We start from the raw sequence: 21062 nt of genomic DNA on the forward strand, positions 1-21062 counted from the left end.
TCTCAAGCATACCTTTTATTTTTCTATATTTTTCCCTCTTTAAAATGTTCAGCATTGATACATTATAAGTACATAAAGTTAATCATTTTCATACAGTTGTCCAGACTGATATTGATCAATTGGTTTATGTTTAACTGTATATTTTTAAAAATAAGCTTAAAATAAGTTTTATTTAAAAAAATACCTACTAAAAATTAAAAATATGCTTTTGGGCAGTGATCTTACATTCCAAATTCATCATGAATCAAGTTTTTAAAGACAAGATATAAATTTCTTTAAAACTGAGGTTATAATTGAAATATTGTTACCAAAGAATAATAGAGGACCCACCATATAAACTAGCTGAATTTTAGTTTATATCCAGACGAAGTACTTACCCATGATGTCAGTAAGTTCTTTGACGTTTGTTAGATTCTTCTGCAGGTGAATCTGCCAACATTACTTTAAGCCTGACACCATTCACAATCTTGCCATGTAATGCAGTTATGGCATCGCTAGCACTTGTTCTGTCTGCAAACTTAGCATAGCCCACATTTTTTCCTGTCACAAGGTAAACTTCTATAAGATGTCCAAACCGACTAAAAAAAAAAAAAAATAGGACTGAAATACACATTACATAATATTTACAATTTGTAAACACAGTTGCAGCACTGCAGCCTACCAATACAATATCTTCAACAAGATAATTTAACAATGACAGTAAGTTTTATTCTTGTACACGATATCTGATTTTGTGCTGCCCTTCCCCTATCTGTACTTTTCCTCCCTTTTAATAGTCCTGGCAGATGCTGCAAGAAATAGGAAAGAATTGTTAGGCCACATTCTTTAAGCACTCCCACAATAAAAATCACCTCAATCAGTGCTTTACCCAACATTTAAAAAACAAAACAAAAACAAGTAAACCTGATCAACATCATGATCACTATAGGTGCTGTGGAAGTGACACTTGCTACATGGTAGTCCTTCTGACAACTTCAGAAAGGATGTCTGTGGGCTAGTTTACTTATGTCCTATGTGAGTGGACTATATTTGTTCACTTGTGATTTACATTTGAGAAGACCTCAATAAAGTGCCTTAAAAATAAACATTAAAAACTTATCATAGAAAGTCCTACTCTCCCAAGTCATCTGAGGGCTCCAAGACAGAAGCTGATGCACTGAGAGAAGACAAGACTTATATGTAATATAAGTAATATGTCAGGTCATAATATTGGATGCAAAGACCATGAAGAATAGCTTCCTTTACCTCCAGACTCTGACTAAGGTAGTCCAGTAACCCAAGTAGGTACATTTCAAATTCCACACAAACTAGCCCTGGGGTTTTCTGTTTGTCTGTTTTTAAAAGTGGCTTGACTTTTAAAAGAGCTGTCCCTCAGTTACATCAATACAGCTGGCAGATATCAGAACAGGGGAATGTTGCCATGTCCCTTAATACATACAAAATAATCCAACAAAGTTGGTAGAGCAAGTCTAAAACGAGTTTTAAAAAGGTGAAATGGGCAAAAAATTGTCTCCCAAGTCTTTGACACTAATATGTTGGGTACCCTCAAATGACTTTTGGAGGCAGGCCAGTAGTACAAATACAATTACATTACTTCAGGTCAGATTTTAATTATACCAGAAGCAACTTCCTGAATCTACATTGTTATGCAGCTTTCCTACAATCTCTCAAATAATAAGTAGCTAAAATTTCAAGCTGAAATAGCTATGTGGTACCATAAGAGCATGAAGTACTAAAGCTTTCTGAAAATAAAGTGTATGAAACTGATAACTTGACTTCAGGGTTATCTGCACATCAGGTTTAATAACTGGCAGCACAATATTGACATTTGTTTGGAAATGGACCGTAATTTATTGAACATAAGAATGGCAAAAGTGGGTCAGACCAATGGACTTAACTACCTTGAGTAATTTTGTATCATTTGCAAACTTTGCCACCTGTCTTCCAACAGTGGCCAATGCCAGACGCTATTAACAGAACAGGGCAATTATCCAGTGATATGTCATCCAGTCCCAGCATTTGGTAATCAGAGGCTAATGTCACTCAGAGGATGGGGTTACATACCTGACCTTCCTGCCTAATAGTCATTGATGGACCTATCCTCCATCAACTTAACTAATTTTTTTTTTTGAACCCCATTATAATTTTGGCCTTCAAAACTGCCCTGGAAACAAGTTCCATAGCTTGACTGTGCATTGTGTGAAGAAGTACTTCCTTTGTTTTAAAGCTGCTACTTACTACTTGCAGCAACTCCGCACTTAAAGTCATCCGGGTTAACGTTGTTTCGTTGTTACGTTGCTGATCAATTAGGGAACATGCTCGTTTAAAGTTGTGCAATGCTTCCTTCTGATGTCATTTGGCAGCTGCCTGCTTTGTCCACTGCTTGCAGGAAGAGCAGCCCATTGCAGCTAGCTGGTGGGGGCTTGTGACCAAGGTGAACCAGCCCCCCTATCAATCAGCTCCCCGCTTCCGTGTTCCCTGTGCCGCAGCTGCTGAGCAGGCTATCAATTGCCAGGCAGGTCAGCTGTCCCTCCCCCCACTGAAATGTGCTGCTCCTGCCCTCTGCCTTGGAGCTGCTCCCAGAGACTCCTGCTTGCTGTGCAGGGGGGAAGGGAGGAGGAGGAGTGTCAGGGTGTCCCCCTCCCTCCTGCACCCCGCTTACCCTTCCTCCATTACAGCAGGAAAGGAACACAGAGGGAGAGAGACAGAGAGAGCTTGGGGCAGCAGCTGTTGTTTCAACTTCCTGATCCACTTAAAAAGACAATGCACTTAAGAGTGGGTCAGCTTACTTAAAGGGGCAGTGTGCATCTCTCTCTCTTCTACACACAAGGTATGTGTCTGTCTCTGTCTGCTATGCTATCTTCCCTCCCTTGCGTTCAGGCTGCCTTGTGTAAGAGGCTACATTAACAACGTGTTAACCCTTGAGGGCTCAGCCAAGTGCTGGTTCATCGTTTAGCAGCAAGGCATTCCCTGGGAAATATCCCTCCCTCTTCCACCCTCTAACTTCATCACCTCAACCAAGCTTCACAATCATCATAGCTGTGAACAATATTGAATTGTTTGTTTAAAACGTATTCTGTGTGTCTATCTATATAGTATATAGTTTTTTGTCTGGTGAAAAAAATTTCCCTGGAACCTAACCCCTCCTATTTACATTAATTCTTACGGGGAAATTGGATTCGCTTAACATTGTTTCGCTTAAAGTAGCATTTTTCAGGAACATAACTACAACGTTAAGCGAGGAGTTACTGTATATTGGGTAATCCCTGGTTCTTATGTTATGTGAAGCAGTAAAACACTTCCTTATTCACTTTCTCCATAACTTTCAAGATTTTATAGGCCTCTATCATATCCCCTCTTAGTCCTCTTTTTTCCAAGCTGAAAAGTCCCAGTCTTTTTAATCTCTCCTCATATGGAAGCTGTTCAATACCCCATATCATTTTTGTTGCCCTTCTCTGTACCTTCTCAAATTCTAATATATCTTTTTTGAGATGGTGTGATGAGAAGGGCACACAGTATTCAAGGTGTGGGCATACCATGGATATATCTATATCTATCTATATATATATAGTGGAATTATATTTATTATGCCTTTCCTAATGGTTCCTAACATTGTTAGCTTTTTTTTTACTTCCATGGCATATTAAGCAGATGTTTCCAGAAAACTATCCACAAGGACTCCAAAATGTCTTTCTTGAATGGTAACAGCTAATTTAGACACCACCATTTTGTACGTATATGGAATTATGTTTTCCCAATGTGCACAACATTGCATTTATCAATATTGAATTTCATCTGCCATTTTGTTTCCCAACCACTCAGTTTTGTGAGATCCCTTTGTAACTCTTCAATGCCAGCTTTGGACTTAACCTGAGTAATTTTGTATCATCTGTAAACTCTGCCAACTGTTTATTCTTTTTCCTTTTTCTAGATCATTTATGTATATGCTGAACAGTACTGGCCCCAGTACAGATTCCTGGGGGACCCCGCTATATATCTCTTCACTGTAATCATTTCTTCTGATCCTTTGCTTCCTATCTTTTAACCAGTTTTTGATCCATGAGAGGACTTTCCCTCTTGTCCCACGACTGTTTACTTTGCTTAAGAGTTGTCTTGAGGGACCTTGTGAAAGACTTTCTGAAAGTCTAATTACATTATATCAACTGGATCACCCTTGTCTATGTTAGTTGACCCCCTCAAAGAATTCTAAAAAGATTGGTGAGGATGATTTCCCTTTACAAAAGCCATGTTGACTCTTCCCCAACAAATGTTGCTGATTTATGTGTCTGATAATTCTGTTCCTTACTATAGTTTCAAACAATCTGTGTGGTACTAAAGTTAGGGTTATCAGCCTGTAATTGCAAGGATCGCCTCTGGAGTCTTTTTTTAAAAACTGGCATTACATAAACTATCCTCCAGTCATCTGGTACAGAAGCTGACTTAAGTGATAGGTTACATATCACAATTAGTAGTTCTGCAATTTCATATATGAGTTTCTTCAGAATTCTTCAGTGAATACCATCTGCTCCCGGCGACTTTTTACTGTTTAATTTATCAGCTGATCACTTGTATTTGCTGTGGGCTGTCTCATGATTATGACCTGGTTTGATTTCAGCATTTATTCTAAATTTTTCAAAATTTATTCTATTATTGAAGTTATTTTAATCACTAAATGGTACCTTACCAGAATACATCCTCCAACACATTTACAGGTAAGGGATGAGGATAAAACACTATGAAAAGCCTTTCCTTCACAGAAGTCTCAGGTGGAACCTTTTTTTTGCGTGATGGAAGTACAGCATCTGTTTGGGGCTGAGATATCTGAGAGCTAGAACTTCCGCTGTAAGGTTGCTGAAACAAAAATAAAATGTAATGAAAAAGGTAACAGATTAAAATAAAGTGAAAATTTCCATTTTATCTGATTTAGTACTCTGTTACTGTGTAGGACATTAAAGTCCTGGATTACATATGGGCTCTCTGACAGCCACATGATTAACTGATGTGTTTTTCTTGACTACCTCCCTGACAGTACTTTTCCTGGGCAATAAATCCAGTTAAGATCATACCACCTTTAAAGAGTACAGAAAAGCACAAATCAACCCACCACACTTCAAACAAAATCAGCTCCTAAAGCAGTCACAAGGGTAAGAGGAAAAAGATGGGACACAATTGCTTATTGCACATTTCAAGGTTCTGCAACAACTGAGGAGAAATGACATCAAAGGTATAGAGTGTAGTTACTTACAGAAGATGTATATTGCTGACCAACTAGATTATTATGTGACACCATTGATGACACCTGTGAAGTCACCAGCTGTGTCGCCATTTTTCTGATGTGGCTGTAAGAAGAAGTAATCATAGACTCTGTCTTTACAGCAAAATGTAACGTTACTATAATCTTAAGAATTTCACATGACAATTTGTTTAAAATCAAAGTTTTCAGAGAAAGAACTGATCAAGAAAACATCTATTCAGTTTTCCTTGATATGTGCTGAGAACATCCAGGAATAAGTAAATTGTTGCAAATTTATATGAGTACTCTTGTTAGATCCGGAATACACTGAAATACCAGTATCCCAATGTTCTATACTCTTTTCCTATAACATAGCCTTTCAGTTATCACTGTTGCTTTAACAGAGAGACAGAATATACAAACCCAGCTCATGGAGTTAAACTCAGCTGCCTGAGAGAAGTAAAAATCAGTTTGTTGGAAACATTATTTCTTCCCTATAATTTTCTTATCCATCTTGATAGTGAAGGTAAAACAATTACATTTTTTGCTTGGACTAGCAAGTTTTTATATTTTGCAAAGAGGGAATAAGGCAATAACCTCTTCACATTTTACAATTGTGCAACTCTTAGAATTAGGTATTAACAAAAGCATTAGAATGACTTTACAGTATGGCATGCTGGCTCAAACTACATGCACTTCCACACACCCATTTATGTATTTTCTCTTAAAGAGGACATGCTGCGGAAAAAATATTGGGCTATGCTTACTTTGGGGGGGTTGTTTTCTTGCTGCTTATGATACATAAACAATTTTTATTCTACTTTTTTTAACCTTATAAATATCAAGAGTATTAAATCACTGCCCTCCTTGCCGAAAGTCTCCTAGCAGATTTTGAGCAAAGATAGCTCCCCCATCACTTAACTGAGCAAAAAATTACTCCTGGGGGAATTCTGCACCACTAGTGTACGGGCATAGAATTTATGTCCCCCACAGATTTCTTTGCTTCCCCGCAGAAAAATGACTTCCCACCTCTATGCAGCCAGTGGCCTGTGCTCCCCAATGCCATGCTGAAGCCTCTACATTTATTTGATAAATAAAATTTGCATAATTTTGCAGAATTGTAATATATTGTGTGCAGAATTTTTAATATTCTGGCACAGAATGCCCTCAAGAGTAAGAAATGGTGTTGAATCTTTAACAATGATTTTTCATTCTTTGTCAGGTGTTTTGGTCAGGTCATTATCTATCTTCAACTCCCTTCCCCTGATCTGCTCAGGTTCCGCTTCCTTGGTACTCATGCTACCAATATCCTATTAGCTCTACAGTCAACCAGAGTCTTCCAGGAAAATAAAGACAAAAACCTGCTTCTAATATAAAACCCACTACCCCATTCTCAGACGTCTTTATACATCGCAAGCTAGTAAAAAAGTTTTGGTCACATTTTACAAGTCATCTTAAAATAAAAGGAATGTTTTATCTTTTCTTTTCCCTCTGTCTCTTGAAAAGCAGCAGCAATGTTTGGTGTCTAAGGCCTTCTCTGGGATTGTGCCCTGTGTGGTGCAGTGAAACCCAACTGTCGTCTGGTAAGGGGTTAACAGTCAACTAATTACAGTACAGGTGCAACAGATCACCTACTTAGTTGCTTCCCAGCCAGAGGGGCAGGATGGGAGGCATCAGGTAATAATTTAATGGACACTTGGGCCTCATAAAAGGGGATAGAATTCAGTCTGAAGGGAGGAACCACAAAGACTCTTGTGAAGAAGCCTGAGCTAGACTCAGCAAGAGAATAGACACCTCAAAGAAATATTTACCCCACCTTCCTTGTCTACCTCAAGGCGACACTTTGAGGGGCCAGTGCTCATGGCCAAATCTGGAGAGAAAACTCCACAGTAACTAAGGAAGAGACAGTAGACACAGCCCAGAAGAAGGGCAGATTGATTGAGAGTGTTTTTGGACATTAGTTTGAGCTTTAGCTGCCCAAAAGGGATTGGACTTCTGGAGGGCTGAGTTGTGCATGTGACATTGCACTCCATAGTATTTTATAAAAATATGCAAATGAGCATGAAAATAATGTAACTGGAATATGCTTCATGCAAAAGGTCTCTTGTAAGGTATCATTACAAAGTTTATAATCTACTGAGTGTGGTCATCCTATTTGTACAAATGTATCATTCTTGTACCTGAAACTAGAAATATGAAATATAACTCTGAGGTCCTTATGATACATAAACAATTTTTATTCTACTTTTTTAAAGCTTATAAATATCAAGAGTATTAAATCATTGCCCTCCCAGGTTTGGCCAAAAGTCTCCTGGAAGAATTTGAGCAAAGATAGCTACCCCATCACTTAACTGAGCAAAAATTGTATTTTTGTAATTAAGCAAAGTGTGGGCCATTAATGGTGGTTTGAAATCTTGATGGCTCCCATCAACTTGGACAATTGGTGTAAATAACTCTGTTTACTTGCAAGCCTTCCTGTGAGTCAGGCCTGGAAGAATGAAGGCTTGGGGTCTCACAGGACATGTGACCATATCACCCGTACTGGAATCCATCTAAAACCTGGGGCTATTCCATTTAGAAGGAGGGGTGGGGACCCAGAAAGACGAAAGATTCTCGCCCTGTGCCAAAGCTATATAAGGGAATGGAACAGAACAAAGGAGATTCAGTCATGAGAAATCCCTAGCTACCACCTGAGCTGGAAAAGGACTGTCCCAGGGGAAAGGATTGGGCCCAGACTAGGAAGGCGTCCAGTCTGTGAAAGAAGCTTATTAGAACATCTCTGAGGGTGAGATTTTATCTGCAATCAGTTTCTTAATGTATTAGGCTTAGACTTGCATGTTTGTTTTATTTTGCTTGGTAACTTTCTCTGTACTGTCTGTTATTACTTGGAACCACTTAAATCCTACTTTTTATATTTAATAAAATCACTTTTGCTTATTACTGAACCCAGAGTTAGTGAGTAATGCACAGCTGCTTGCTCTCCCAGGTATCTCTCTCTATGAGTGTTACAGAGGGCAGACAATTTATGAGTTTATTCTGTATAAGCTTTATACAGAGTAAAGCAGATCTATTTGGGGTTCGGATCCCATTGGGAGCTGGGTGTCTGGGTGCTAGAGACAGGAGCACTTCTTAAGCTGTTTTCAGTTAAGTCTGCAGCTTTGAGGCACGTGGTTCAGACCTTGGGTCTGTGTTGGAGCAGACTGGTGTGTCTGGCTCGACAAAGCAGGATTCTGAAGGCCCAAACTGGCCGAGAAAATGGGCTCAGAGGTAGTCTCAGCACATCAGGTGGCAGTCCCAAGGTGGTCTCTGTGACCCAACCCGTCACAGTGAACAAAGCAGAGGGGGAGAGGGATAGCTCAGTGGTTTGAGCATTGGCCTGCTAAACCCAGGGCTGTGAATTCAATCCTTGAGGGGGCGATTTAGGGAACTGGGGTAAAAAGTCTGTCTGGGGATTGGTCCTGCTTTGAGCATGAGGATGGACTAGATGACCTCCTGAGGTCCCTTCCAACCCTGATATTCTATGGTTCTATGACCAGAAAGGGACATAGGAGACAAAGATTCCTGTAACTTTGCCCCCTGATACCAGGAGGCACTGTAGTGGTGAGTGCACACCATAGCACCCTGAAATATCTTACATTTCAGAAGCATCCACTATAGAAACAAAGTTGTACAATGGTAGGTTTCATTTTCTTGATTTTTCCTTTTCCCCTTGCCTTTGTAACAATTTTTCAAAGAGAAACATTGCTCTCCAGAACACAGAATTACAGCTTTTCACCTATGTGGGTTGGTACTTACTCCAGTCCGTCGCTCCCATCTTCAAGGAAAGTTACACCTAGACGATTTCCAGGAGGATATTCAAAACCATGTAGCTTGTATTTGGCATATATAGCTGATGCTGCAGTAGTATACTGAATCACAGCATGCCCTAAAGATGGATGAAACATACCAAGATAATGTAGAAAGTGTACAAGTTGAAATCCTCAAAAGCACTACTAAGAACAAAGAGTACTCAAACAACATAGCAGGGTACAACACCAAATTAGTCATATCCACTCTAATACAATGAAGTCTTTTTACTTCATCATCCAACTCATCTTTAGCAAAATCCAAAAACTGGGTGACTGAACAAATCTTTACAGCTGAACCTGAAAATCATCTGATATTACTGCCTTTATAGAATGCCTATAAAAAAAACCTCCAAAAGTTAACAGATATTTGTAACCACTAATGTGTACACAAATATTTTTCCTTTTTAAGTGTAGCTTTCTCTGAAATAAGTGTTTAAAATGTAGGGTTCCTGTTTGTTGTATCAATGATTTCCATATCAAATTTGTCAGCTTAAAAGCAGGAGGTAGTTCCTGTAACCAGCAATTTAAGCCACTATGTTCTTTTGGATCATGCATCATCAACACTAATAATTCGGTACCAGCAATTTAGTTAACAATACTACTGATGATAATATAATCCAGCTTGTTCTCCCATAGCTATACTGGCTCTGCGGGGCTAGCTAACAGGCTTAAAATTGTAAAACCTTATTTTAAGATGGAATCCATACATTACTTTGAGGGCATGATGAGAATTCAACAAAGCAAATGCATGGTCTTTTTCCTTAACAGAAATCCTACTCATCTTTGATAACATCACATCTGATGCAGAATCTATTAAGAAACAGCTTTCATTTGATTTTTGACTTCTGAGCAAATGAAATGTAGAGATGCTGTGGGACCAAGCTTTGTAAATATTAGGACCTCTCAGGGATCTAGTTAGGGATAGGATGTAACTGTTCAGTCTAATAGGTCTGTTCAGAGGAGATGTGGAGTAGAAGAACAGCGTGCAAGACCAAATTTATGTATCTTCCACTACCAAAGGGCTACATCTTTCTGTATTGAGAAGGAAGAGGAAGGGAAGATAAAATATTTTAGAATCAAAACAATAGAAAGACAGATGTTCTTTTTGTTTTGTTATTTACCATGGTTAGTATGTGGATCTCGCTGAACATCACAATACTCCAGTCCTGGGACTAGATCAAAGAGGAAGAACAGCTGCTCTTGTACGAAGGGGAGTCGTGATACCACTGACAGGCGTTTTGAAACGGATTCTCGAACTCTGGTCTGACTCTTTTCAAGACTACCAAATTCTGGCTGCCCTTCTCAAGAACCAAAGCAAGACACATTACATGTCACTATCCTACTGAACCTTGACCATTTCAATAACATTTTTCTAAAATGTTTCTAGGACCTAAGTCATATTTATTTCAGACAACCAGTGCAAAGGTCAAATGTAAAAACCCCCTGAACAATATCGAAAATAAGTGTCTGAGTTAGAACCAACAACCAAAAACCTGGACCTACTATTTATATGCATCTCCATTTTGCCTCTCTCTGAATATACCTCTATTTCCATAATACTCTTTCCAGTTTCTGTGTGAACTTATCCAGAATTACCAGTCACTGTTAATGTGAAGTTAATACTTACCAAAGGGAAACACACTCCCTCTAAGCTCATGCCCCATTGGCTCCTGCCTCATACTACTGCTACTACTGTAATATTCACGCTCAGAGGATTCAGATGGCTTGTTTTTAGGTTCAGCCAAAATGGCCCTGTAACCTGGAACAAGTAACCACATATTTCAAATTTCATCATGTATTTTTCAAACATCTATGACTAGAAAATGTTCTTTAAGCATTGTATTGAAAAACATTACAGACAGAAAAATCAGTTACCGTTTCTTTAAAAAAACAACAACTATTCTATCACTCATGAAGACTGATACAATTAGAAGATTGGAAGCAATATAACCCATTTTCTATCCCATTCAGAAGTACAGTACTCAAAGATCATCTTGGAAATACTTGACAGAGAGGCAAGAAGTAGCTGGACATCTATGCAGCTTCAGTCTACCTTTGCCTACCAAGACCTGTGCTGAATTAGGCACTCCACCTGTGTAAGCTATTTGGTTTGGTCTCAGACCATCTAACTCATTTCATTCTGGCCTCATGGACCCGGTTTTAAAGAAAAATACTACATTTGTTAAGAGGCCGATATACTTGTGTGCTGATATAACCTTAATTCTCATTAAATGAAGTGTTCGTGTGTCCTAATTTTAGTTAGGAATAAGATATTTAAGAGAATGATAAAAAATAGGTGCTTAATTGATATTTGTGATTAATTGGGCACTACATAGTCCAAGACTACACAATTCATTTATTTCATTGTATTAAAAACATATCAGTCCACTGTTTTGAGCACATCTTTATAAAGTATTATACAGCTTTTAGATACTGGTTTTAACTGTTAACTCTCCACCACAACTCTCTCAGAACTAAAAACTTTACCACACCTTGTTTATACTAATTTGTTTGCAAATTTGTTCTCTGGCTTTTTGAAGGCCCATATAGGAAGATTTGAAGAACATTCTTTACTGAAACCACAGTAACCATGTCAGCACTACTGATCATCTAATATATTCAATAAGGCTTTATGCAGAATATTGATGTTTCCTCTTGGCTGTGTGTGTAAAAGGACAAAAAGAAAAACATCACAGATCATCTGAGGAGCATGAAGCACTACAGAAAGGTGTATTTTATTATTCCATTTTACAGAGAGAGAAACTAGGGCATGAGAGGTTAAATGAAATGCCAACATCACAGGAATTCCAGTTCTGTTAATCCTGTGCTCTAAGCACTAGACAACAACTTTAACTGCAACAAATATTAAATCATAAGACTAAGTGTACTATATTCTGAAAATAGTGAAACATGGTATTATTAATATAAAATGCAATTTTGTTTAAATAGCTGTAGTCACAATATATTTTACTGTTGTGTTTGTGCATTATTATATATTCCTTTTATTTTGAGCATCCCTTGAGAACTTCATAGAAGCTCATCTGCATAAAAAATGTGTGTGTGTATACATGTACATGTATGTGCTGCACTACAGTCAGGCTATTTTACATGAACAGAAGTCACTGCAGTTCATTCCCAAAGCCCTTTAACTGTTATTACTTTAAATCTAAGACCTTGATCCTGCAAGTACTTTCACAGGTGACTAGTCCCATAGAACTTAATGGGACTACCTACATGCACTGTTTACAGTACTTGGTTCTGCAACCTGTGGCCACCAATGCATTTACACCATAAATAATTTTGCTGCTAATAAAACCGAAGCCAGAGGGTGCCATACTTGGACCTATACTGAGTTAACAGTTTCTCATAATAAATGAGTGGGGGTGGGGGAAATCAGTCACATTCTTACTTCGATCACACTCTTCTATTGCCAGGGCAGCTTGGGATGGTTTTAAATACCTCACATAGCCCAAACCTTTACTTTCTCCTGTGGTCTTCTTCTTAATAATGCTACAATATTCAATGTCTCCAAACACCTAGGAGATTTAAAAATTGTAAAAACAATTTTATCCAACATTTCTGAAGTTCATAAAATTTTACATTTAAATCTACTGTCAAAAATAACCTGAGAAAATGCAGTTGGATGTAATGAATAATTAAAACTCAACCAGTACCTTAAACTTATTCCTCAGATCTTCCTCTGTATAGGACTTCGGTATCATAACAAAGATGCGTGTAAGCTCTTCATCTTCAACATCTCGGTGGCTTCCAGAAGCTCTGGACTGGGCAATGAACACCTAGCAGAGTTAAACACAAGTTTAATTACTTGAGAAAAGTGTAAATATACAAGAATAGTCAGGAAAAATAATGTCTTCAAATAGCTTTGCGCTTATATTTGCATTCTTTGACTACTACCGTGGCAAAAAAGAAAAAGGTTGCCTTTCACTGTAGATGCACTCTGACAAAAGACCTGCCTGCTGCAAACATGTACATCTGTACACAATCAGGGATCCAGATGAGAGACCAGCTCATATGCTCCCACGTGAAGAATTATGGTTCATTCTTCAGCTATTATAACCCATCTTCCAAAAGCCTGTCACAAGTTAAGCAGTTGGAAGCAGTGTAACTGGCTGGTCAATAAGTTGCACCAGTGTTGTCTGGCTACCCTGCCTCCTTCACAAGACCTGGGAGGGCAGGAAATCTTGAAAAAGCACCTACAGAAGGTGGAGGGGGAAGGACATGAATACCTAGGCTGGCCTCTATTAGCAGCATTAATGCTGGCACAGCTGGCTCTTTAAGAATGCACTGATGTACACTGTAGCAAAAGGATGGACTACTTCATAGCAGATCCATGATTGTAGCCTTTTTGTTTAAAAAACAAACAACATGGATCACTTGATGACTGCCTGCTCTGTTCGTTCCCTCTGAAACACCATGCATTGGCCACTGTTGGAAGACAGGATACTGGGCTAGATAGATCAGATGGGTAAAAGGATCTTACCCAATATGGCCATTCTCAGGTCCTAAAGGAAAAAAAAAAAAAATCTAACAAGTAGCATACTAAGGCCCTGACACTGCAGTGTGTACTAACTTGAATGGGAATCCACTTATGTGGGGCTCAGAACAGGTCAAGACCTAAATTCTCATAGTTATAATTATACTCATAATACTACTTTTCATGTATACTGCACCTCTCTTCAGTGGATTACAAGGCACACAAAAGCTAGTTGGAAAGTAAGCTCACTTTAGAGATGGGGAATCTCAATTAAAGCTGTTAAATGACCTGCCTAAGGCCACACAGCCTGTGGCAGAATAAAGAATAGAGTCCTAAGCTTTTAACTCTCAAGGCTTGTCTACACTACAAAATTACTTCAACTTTATCTAATTTGACCTTCAGCCTTCAAATTAATTAAGTTGATTGTATGTGTCCACACCATGTTCATTGTCTCAATGAAGTGCGTCCTCACTAGCAGTGCCTGCATCAATGCACAAAGCAGTGCATCACACGTAGCTATCCCAAAGTGCCACTTGCCACAGTGTGTTTTGGAAAGTTTGTGCAATGCCTCATGGGACCAAAACATTGCTGCAAGGGAGAATGGGAACATTGCGTTGGCACCCCAGGATGCACTGTGCTCCTTCCCTCATATCAATGGCAAACCCCTCAGTGGTTTTCATGTCTTAAAACCGCCACGCATACACCATAACCCCAGAAGCATGGAGCCTGCTCAGCTGTGCACTCTTGCTGTGAGCATCTCAAACACCTCGTGCCTTCTCCTGCAGTATTTCTAGAGCCAAAGTAGGGTCCACCATGCAGAACATAGCAATGTCCTGCATGCAGCCCTGCTGCAAGCCATTGAAAAAAAGACAATTCACAGTTGCTGCTGGAAGTCACAGAGCAGCTGCACTCTGTTGAGTGCCATTTCTGGTCCTGTGAAGCAAGCACTGACTAGCGGGACTGCATCCTTTTGCAGGTATGGCTGTGGCTGAAGAACTTTTGAATGCAGAAGGCCACCTTCCAGGAACTTCATGGACAGCTTTCCCCTGCCCTACAGTTCAACAACACAAAATGAGAGCTGCTCTGACAGTGGAGAAGCGAGTGGCGATCGCTATTTGGAAGCTTGCAATGCCAGACAGTTACCAGTCAGTAGGGAATCAATTTAGAGTAGGTAAATCAACCATGGGAGCTGCTGTGCTCCAAGTGTGCAGGGCCATTAATCGACTTCTGCTACAAAGGGCAGTGACTCTGGGAAATGTGCAGGACATAGTGGATGGTTTTGCCATGATGGGGTTCCCTAATTGGAGTGGGGCGACAGATGGCACGCATATCCCCATCTTGGCACTACACCACCTTGCCAAAGAGTACATAAACTGAAAGAGATACTTTTCAATTGTGTTACAAGCGCTGTTGGATCACAGGGGGCATTTCACCGGCATCACGCACATCTTTAGGAACTTGGGTCTGTTCAAAAAGCTGCAATCCGGGACTTTCTTTCTAGACCACAAAATGAACATTGATGATGTTGAGATGCCTATAGTTACCCTGGGTGGCCCAGCCTGCTCCTATGGCTCACGAAGCCATACACCGGCCATCTGGACAGCAGTAAGGAACGGTTCAACTATAGGTTTAGCAAGTGCAGAATGGTGGTTGAATGTGCCTTTGGTCATCTGAAAGGGCACTGGAGAAGTTTAACAACAAGGTTGGGCCTTATTGAAGAGAACATCCCCATGGTTATAGCTGCCTGCTGTGTGCTCCATATCATTGGTGGAAAAAAAAGAGGGGAAATTTTCCACAGGGGTGGGCAGTTGAGGCAGATTGCATGGCAGCCATTTTTGAGCAGCCAGACACCAGGGCAATAAGAAAAGCACAGCAAGCAGTGCTATGCATCCGCGAGGCTTTGAAAAACTGTTTCAGTAATGAGTTACAGTAATGTGAGCTGCTTGTTTGCATTGTGCTTTCTCAAATCTTCACCTGGAATGTATCACTGTTCCTGTAAAGCCAACCCACTGCCCAAGCCCACTGCTTCTACTCAATAAAAATATTTATTTCTCGAATCCATTTACTTTATTTAACTAACACAAGTAAAGAGGGAGAAGAGAAAAGAACGTAATCTTGGGGAAAATGGGTTATAAAGTTGGAACGGGAGAAACATTTTCAGCTGAGTAACATAACACTGTATTCCAGACCCTCAAACGTCTGTGAATGAGTGCCTTCTGTTCCTTGTACCCTCTCCCGGAGTTAAGTGAAAGGGATAATGGACTTTTCTCCCACGTCTCATGGAACGCATGGAGGAGGGTGATTCTGCACCAAGAGATGCTGGCTGGTTGTCCACCAGGGTCTGCAGAGGGACTCTACCCTCCTGCTTCTGTTCCTGCTGTTCAACTAAATGCCTCAACATGTCTGCTTGGTCCCACTTAATCTGAAGCATTTCATCCTGCACCGCACGCTCTTCCTCACTGGAAGCTTTCCTGCTCTCAACGTCCAGGTCTCAGACAGTGAAATCCTCCACGCTCACAGCTCTGTGTCAGCTGTCCCAGAGGCGTTCATTATTTTGGTGAATATGTCCTCCTGCGTTCTCTTTCTCCTTCTAATCAGCAAAAGTCTGCTTTCAGGTGTTGATGACACGCCAAAGGACACATTTCCAGCTGTCATGGGGAAAAAAAAGGAGCCATTGTCCATGAATAAAATGTTTACATATCAAGGCCGTTTTCATTTAAAAACAAACCAAAACCCTTATTACACTAGGTTCAAGCCATAACAATCAGAATTCATAACTGTCCACTGTGTCATTCTGCTGCTCCATCCATGGTGAGTAACCCCCTCCTCCCCCAGGTCATGGATGACTGCACTTCTAATGAAGTTTATGGCAGGCTCATGTCAGGAGCAGAGGTAGCTAGTCAAACAATGGCCCTTCCCCATAGTACCACAGGAAACTACGAATGGGAAGGAGTGGGGGGGACACACCACACGGGATGGATATTTTCACTCCCAAATTACAGAATCTCCCCTAGGCAACCCTATGTGGTATCAATCTCCTGAGAGTAACAGAGGCGGAAAGGAAGGCAATGCTTCGAGTGTATGGGTATAGACTCGGTCCTTATGCTGCCATGATGCCAGCAGAATTAATTCAGGAGTTACGTGGGAAAGTGTCATACTATGGTAGAAGAAATAAGACTGCCCTGCCCAGAAACCTTCTGCAAAGGATTGCAGAGTACCTCCATGAAAGTTTCCTAGAGATATCCACGGAGGGTTCCCAGGCTATCCAAGTCCACGTAAACTGTCTTTTCCAGGGGCCACCCTCTGTGTAGCTGGAGCGGCCTCTGGTAAGCAGAGAACCACAGCACCTTGCTTTTTCTTCACAATAAACATGCCATACTACCAAATGTGTGTGCCTGCTAAAGTTTAACTGGACTTTGATTGTAACTGTACACTCATCAGGGGTACCTTTCCCAGCATCACAGTCGGCCATCGTGATGTCCTGCAACCCAACAGTGCTCCAGGATCGAAAAATATTTCCTGGCTCTCAGGGAGAGTGGATCCACCGCTCGCCTGTCTCCCATTCTCCTCCTCCACCATATTGTTTTCCTTGTTGTCCCTAGACTCACATACCTGTGAAGTGTCCATGTTGCTTGTGGGTGCTGGTAGGGTCACCCTCAAGAATTGCATGCAGTTTGTTGTAGAATCAGCATGTGTGGGTTCAGCACTAGAACAACTATTCGCCTCCCTTGCCCTCTGGTACGCTTGGCAAAGTTCTTTTATTTTCACACAGCACTGCTGTGATCCCTCATGTAGCCCTTCTCCCCCATTCCATGAGTGATCTTTGCATAGATGTCAGCGTTTCTTCCGGTGGATCAGAGCTCTGCCTGCACAGACTCATCTCCCCACACAGTGATGAGATCCACCACCTCCAGTGCAGACCAGGCTGGAGCATGTTTGGGGCATGTAGTCTCCATGATCAGCTGTGCTCAAGCTAGCATGCTCCCAATGCTGATCAAACAGGAAATGGGAAATCAAAAATTTCCTGGCTTTAGCAAGGAAGGAGCTGCTTTCTGTGTATCTGGTTGCAGTGCAGCAGAGTTGACAATGATCTCCAGAGAGGCCACAGATGAGCACTGTGGGACACCACCTGGAGGCCAATTAAGTCAAATTACAAAATGTTGCGACAGCACTATCTCGCAGTCGACCCTTGAAAATCAAATTAAATGCTTTGCTTCTCACAGAGGTGGATTACAGAAGTTGACATTAAATGCGACTTAGGTCGGCGTAAAGGACCTGGTAGTGTAGACACATACATTAACAGGTCGACTTAAGGTGCTTCCTTCGACTTAACTTTTTAGTGTAGACCAGGCCTCAATCATGTGTGCTGTTAAAAGATTATCCTTCCTCACTTGATGACATCCTGTCACACAAAAAATGTTACCACTTTTCTCATTGTTTAGGCTCATTTACCTCATCTCATCATTTAAACAACAGTAAAACAATTCAAGAAACTGAAAGTGGTCATCAATAGCAAGTCATTACTGACTCTCATAGATAAAAATATGAAAATTACTTTGACAAAAACTGTGCATATTGCCTTAGAAGAGCTTTAAAAAATACCTTCTGTTATTATTCATTTGTATCAATCCCATGAATCTTTACACATTTTTGAAGGAGAAGAGCTTCTGTAACACCCTAAAATCTAGTATGTTAAAGAGTAAATTAGGGATTGGCAACCTTTGGCACGCGGACCGCCACGGTAAGCATCTTGGTGGTCCAGGCCGCTTTGTTTACCTGCCACATCCACAGGTTGGGCCAATCGCGGTTCACCGTTCCAGGCCAATGAGGATGGCGGGAAGCAGCGGCGAACACATCCCTCAGCCTGCGCCACTTCCCGCAGCCCCCATTGGCCTGGGATAGCAAACTGCGGCCAGTGAGAGCCACGATCGGACGAACCTGTGGATGCGGCAGGTAAACAAACGTGCCAAAGGTTGCCGATCCCTGGAGTAAATACTAGTTCCAGGGACTATATCTTCCCCTAAGCCTCCTGTTGTGGTTTTATGATCACAGTTCCCTTTATCTAAAGGTTTCTCTACCCCTCCTGGGGAAAACTCACACAAACAAGGGAAAGCTGCTGCCCACCTATAAATGTGGCTGTATCAAGTGGGTTTTGTCTCCCGTTCTGGAGATGAGGGGATGCAGAGTAAAGTGTGAGTTTCTGCGGGGCGTTTAACTAAAGCATCTCGCTCCCCACAGCAGAGACTATGCCTGGCGGTGGGGGAAGGAGGCACAGCTGGGTCAAGGCCGAGGTGACTGATCCCTTTCCGCACCATGCTGTGGCGCCCGGCTCTGCGCTGGGACCGGCAGGAGGGGAGAGGCAGTGGCGGGTGGAGGCTCTCGTCACCCCCACAGCCCGATCAGACGAGTCCTGCAGCCCGCACCGCGGGGCTGGGCGAGGCCCCGCCGACTCACTCAGGCCACGAAGGGGAGGAATCCGCTGCCCCCGCCACCACCTGCGCCCAGGACCAGCCTGCGCCGCGGGGAAGCGGCTCCGCGGCGGGCGGCAATCGGGCCGCGCAGGGCGGGTACCTTGATGGGCTTGGTGTCGGGCGCCAGGCTGCGGCCGTGCATCTCCTCCATGGCCCGGCAGGCCTGCGAGCTGCGGGCGAACTTGACGAAGGCGATGCCGCGGGACTCGTGGGTGCGCTTGTCCCGCACCAGCCAGATGTCCTGGATCTCCCCGAACGGGGCGAAGCGCTCCCGGATCAGCGCCTCCCCCGTGTCCTTCCCCAGCACCAGGAACACGCGGCTGTTGGGGGGCTCGTCCAGGCACTCGGCTGACAGACGGAACCCGCCGCCCTCCTCCATGGCTAAACCGCCCGCCCCGAGACTAGTCCGGAGCCTTCAGCGCCGGGCCTGCCAGCAACGGCGTCCTTCCCAGCGCCTGGGTGTTACTGCGCCTGCGCGCTAACCGCTGCTGTAGCCGCCTGCTGCCCACACTGTGCCCTCAGAAAGTTATTCCCTGCTGTGAGCGCGGACGGAGCTTGAGCAAGGGCCAAACCTGTCCGTGGGCTTGTTTCGCGCTGCACGGGGCGGGGCAGGAGCCGGCGTTAGGCAAGGGGGAGATGCGCTGCCAGGCAGCGGCGGAGGCCAGGCCGGGTAACGCGGGATGAGCGAGTCGCCAAAACAGGTTGTGGGTGGCACAGGGGTTGCATAACTGCTGGATAGTCCATCTCACCACCCCTTTCCCTGATACAATGTATTGACCTGCCAAAGGAGATGTGCTTCAGTTAAAAAAATTTACACATCTGCCCTCCTAAACATTTTCATATGTGGTTTTTGGTGGTTAAAAGAAGTGTGAGTTTCTGTAGGTGTAAAATGTCTGCACTGAGTCTCAGAGCAGCTCCCAGATGTGTCCTAGCTGCTGTTCTGAGTGCCTGAATGGTGCTTCATTTTCTGTAATCCACTGCACATATTTCACTCCATGTATTTATTTAAACATGTTTTTATGGCTTATTCTTAGCACACCATCATTTACCTTGGTTAACATTGTGTAGATGAATGTTGTGTTATTTAATGTATTATTTAATATTAAACACTCATCTAAGTGGTGCTTTTTAGCAGTAGATCTCAAAGCACTTTTACAAAGCCTCAGGGCCCAATCTGATAGGTAGATTGTATGTGAGAGAAGGGGGGGATCATCCACCTGGAGGATCCCACCAGGCTTTAGGCAGGAGCTTGGCCTCAGGACTAAGGTGGCTTTGTGTATGCTCACCAGCAGAAAGTTAGGCCCCCCGGGGAATTTAGGCATCTACAGGGTTAGGGGCAGCTCGGTGGGGATTTTGAGGATCTCAGTTTTTTATTTGGGCACATAAAGTAGCAAACAGGCACCTAAATCCCTATGTGGATCTAGCTTCTAAAATTATTTTCAGAAGCATTTGAGCAGGTTAGGTGCCTAAGTCCTATTGAAATTTATGGGTTAGGTATCTAGCCTTCTTAAGCACATTTTGTTTGAATGGGCACAGCCTACCAAACAATATAGATCACTCTGTATGACTGCCCTGTCATCATTTACCTCTCTTCCAATCTTTATATCATCTGCAAATTTTATCAGCAGTGATTTTGTATTTACTTTCAAGTGATAAATAAAAATATTGACTAGCATAAGGCCTAGTACTCATCCCTATGGAACCCCACTAGACTATTGAATCATTCTCACTCGCTGTCTGGCTGATGCATTTTTAATTATTTATACACTGTGGAACAGCTTTAACAGGAAATACAAAGACCTAAAACAGAATATCCCATAGCCCAGTAGCTAGGGCACTTATATTAACAGCAGGAAACTCATGTTCAAATTCCTTCTCAGATGGTGGGGGAAATTGAACTGGGATCTCTTGCAGGTGAATTCTCTAAACACTGAGCTAAATGATATTTCTGTCTCCACATTTTGTGTGCTGTTCTTTCAAGAGACCACTTAGGGCTTGTCTACATCAGAAAGTTG

At 42.0% G+C, this 21062-nt stretch overlaps 1 protein-coding gene across 4 annotated transcripts in view; it reads right to left on the bottom strand.

Annotated features, from left to right (window-relative positions):
• The window catches only part of RBM45 (RNA binding motif protein 45), a 31070-nt gene extending 11304 nt beyond the window's left edge, over positions 1–19766 (bottom strand). The window contains exons 1-9 of one of the 4 annotated variants that reach the window (XM_030580127.1): positions 19148–19757; positions 12756–12878; positions 12491–12617; positions 10709–10840; positions 10203–10379; positions 9029–9158; positions 5246–5339; positions 4685–4851; positions 378–578 (exon numbers count right to left, since the gene is read on the bottom strand). In XM_030580127.1, the coding sequence (XP_030435987.1) occupies positions 386–578; positions 4685–4851; positions 5246–5339; positions 9029–9158; positions 10203–10379; positions 10709–10840; positions 12491–12617; positions 12756–12878; positions 19148–19426 (1422 nt within the window). In that variant the 5' untranslated portion in view covers positions 19427–19757 and the 3' untranslated portion in view covers positions 378–385. Of the gene's footprint in view, positions 1–377; positions 579–663; positions 789–4684; positions 4852–5245; positions 5340–9028; positions 9159–10202; positions 10383–10708; positions 10841–12490; positions 12618–12755; positions 12879–15022; positions 15072–19147 lie in introns of those variants that run through there. The other 3 variants (XM_030580126.1, XM_030580129.1, XM_030580128.1) reach the window with 3 other exon arrangements.
• Positions 19767–21062: the final 1296 nt, after the last annotated feature.

This window comes from Gopherus evgoodei, chromosome 11, assembly GCF_007399415.2.
Source record: "Gopherus evgoodei ecotype Sinaloan lineage chromosome 11, rGopEvg1_v1.p, whole genome shotgun sequence".
Taxonomy (NCBI): Eukaryota; Metazoa; Chordata; order Testudines; family Testudinidae; genus Gopherus; species Gopherus evgoodei.